Genomic DNA, 2,283 nt, shown 5'->3' with positions numbered 1-2,283 from the left:
AATGATTTTTTAAAAACATTTTTATATTTAGTTATATCAATATAAATATTTAATATTACAATACAAATTTTTTATTTAATAATAATAATGATAATAGTGTTATTTAAATAATAATGATTAGTTTTTTTAATTAGTAAAGTATTTAATAATTATTATATATAATAATAATAATAAACAATATAATAATAATCTTCAAATCCACCCAAAAATCATTTACTCTCCCTCATTTTGTTTCAAACATATATTAATTATAGCAATAATAATAGTTTTTAATTTTATTTGTTCACCCCAAAATCATGTTGTACCAAGCATTTATTATTAATAGTAATAAATGTTTATACATTTATTTATTTAATAATATCAATATAATCTATGTAATATAATATAATTTACAATATATAATAATAATGATGTTTTATTTAATTTTTAATACAAACATGTTATTTAATAATAATAATAATAATAATAGTTTTATTTAAATAATAATGATTAATTAGCTTTAATTAGTAAAATTCTAAATAAGTATATGTAATAATAAATAATATTATATTTTGTTTGTCCACCCAAAAATTATTTACTTTTTTGTTTCAAACATATATAATTTAATAATAATTAAAAATATATCTTATTTTATTTGTTCACCCCAAAATCATGTTTTACCAAACGTTATTTATTATTATTATTAATAGTAATATTACCAATAATAATGTTTCCTTTATTTGTAATTTATTTATATTAATTTAATTTATTTGTATGCTGTTTTAAACCTGTATTATTTAATAATAATAATAATAATAATGAGGGGTTGTCTATTGATATCAATACTGAAATGTAAAAAATGTGAGTAATTTCAGCAGGAAATGCTGGTATTGTCACATTTTTTACATTTCAGGACTTATGTCGGTACATTTGAAAACCCTAATAATAATAATAATAATAATGTTGTGTTTGTTCACGCAGAACTGAGACACAGAGAGCGCTGTAGGTGTGATGGAGCAGTTCTGATGTGTGTGTGTGTGTGTGCCCAGGTGTGATTGACGGCTACACAGGTGAGCGTCTGGCGCTGGAGCAGCAGATTCGGGAGCGATCCGAGCTACAGCTGCGTCTGGAGCAGGAGCTGATGATGACCGCCAGCCGTCTGCGTGAACTGGAGCAGGAGCGTGTGCAGATACAGGACGAGCGAGAGCTGATGTCACGCCAGCACCACGCCATGAGAGAGGGGGCGGGGCCTCGAGAGCTGCGTAGGTCACATGACCACACACACTGCCATTGGTCCACGTCTCACAGAAATAATGGATGAATTATTATTATTTATCAAATCAGAGCTGCTGCAGTATGATTAACTCATTAATAGGTTGAATCAGGATTCATTCTCAAGGCCTAAACTCAACAGCACAAAATAACTGATTTTTTATATTATTATTATTATTATTATTTATTTTTGTAAATACATATGCGGTTCCGTATTTAATAATATCATATTAAATACTATTATAAATATTTTAGTTTTAATATTTCAATTTAGTGTCATTTTTAGTAGTTTCCTATTAGTAGTATTATTTTAGTATTGTTAATATACTATTATAGTGTTTAAAAATAGTATATTGTATACTTTAATACGAAGTAATTTTATTATGTGATAGTATTTAATTTAGCTGTTTTTAGAGTTTTAGTTTCAGTTAAAAAAATCTATTTTATTTATTTTTATTTCAGATTTAGTTTTAGTAATTTTAGTAGTTCCACTTCGTTATTTATTTCAGTTTGTTGGCTATTTAACCATTTTTAATCTTTATTTTAAATTTAATCTTAAGTTATCTCTGTTTATATTTTTGTTTTATTTTATTTTAGCTATATTGCAATAATGAAAATAACTTTTAATAGTTTAGTTAACAGGAACAACACTGCCGTTAATCAAATTTTTTAATTTATAATTTCATAATTTTTTAATGTTTTTTTATTTATATATATATATAATTTCGATAAATCTTGTTTAAGGAAGTGTTTTATTTGTATTTGTTTTTAAGAATCCTTTAAATTAAAATTATTTTATTAAGTTTACTGTTTTTTACTTTCACTTTTACTTTAAATTCCTATATTAAAATTTGTTTGATTATATACATTTTTATAAAAACTTAATTTTAATAGTTTTTAGTTTTAGGTAACAATAACATCACTAACATTTAAGTCCTTGTGTTTTTTCCAGATATAAATGAAAATGTGATTTGCTTTTGTTTACGTTCCAAATGTCTCTTAAAATTCAAGTTTGGGTGTCATTGTGGCGTC

General features: G+C 24.0%; 1 protein-coding gene across 1 annotated transcript in view; it reads left to right on the top strand.

Annotated features, from left to right (window-relative positions):
• Positions 1-991: 991 nt before the first annotated feature.
• LOC113061950 (A-kinase anchor protein 9) overlaps positions 992-2,283 on the top strand; it is a gene marked incomplete at its 5' end in the record, with an annotated part of 34,314 nt that continues 33,022 nt past the window's right edge. Inside the window, one exon of the mRNA XM_026231458.1 lies at positions 992-1,241. Within this exon, the coding sequence (XP_026087243.1) occupies positions 992-1,241 (250 nt within the window). The remainder of the gene's footprint in view (positions 1,242-2,283) is intronic.

This window comes from Carassius auratus, chromosome 44 (assembly GCF_003368295.1).
Source record: "Carassius auratus strain Wakin chromosome 44, ASM336829v1, whole genome shotgun sequence".
Lineage (NCBI taxonomy): Eukaryota > Metazoa > Chordata > Actinopteri > Cypriniformes > Cyprinidae > Carassius > Carassius auratus.
The sequence above is the reverse complement of the archived record's forward strand: the minus strand, read 5'-3'. Positions and strand labels throughout refer to the sequence as shown.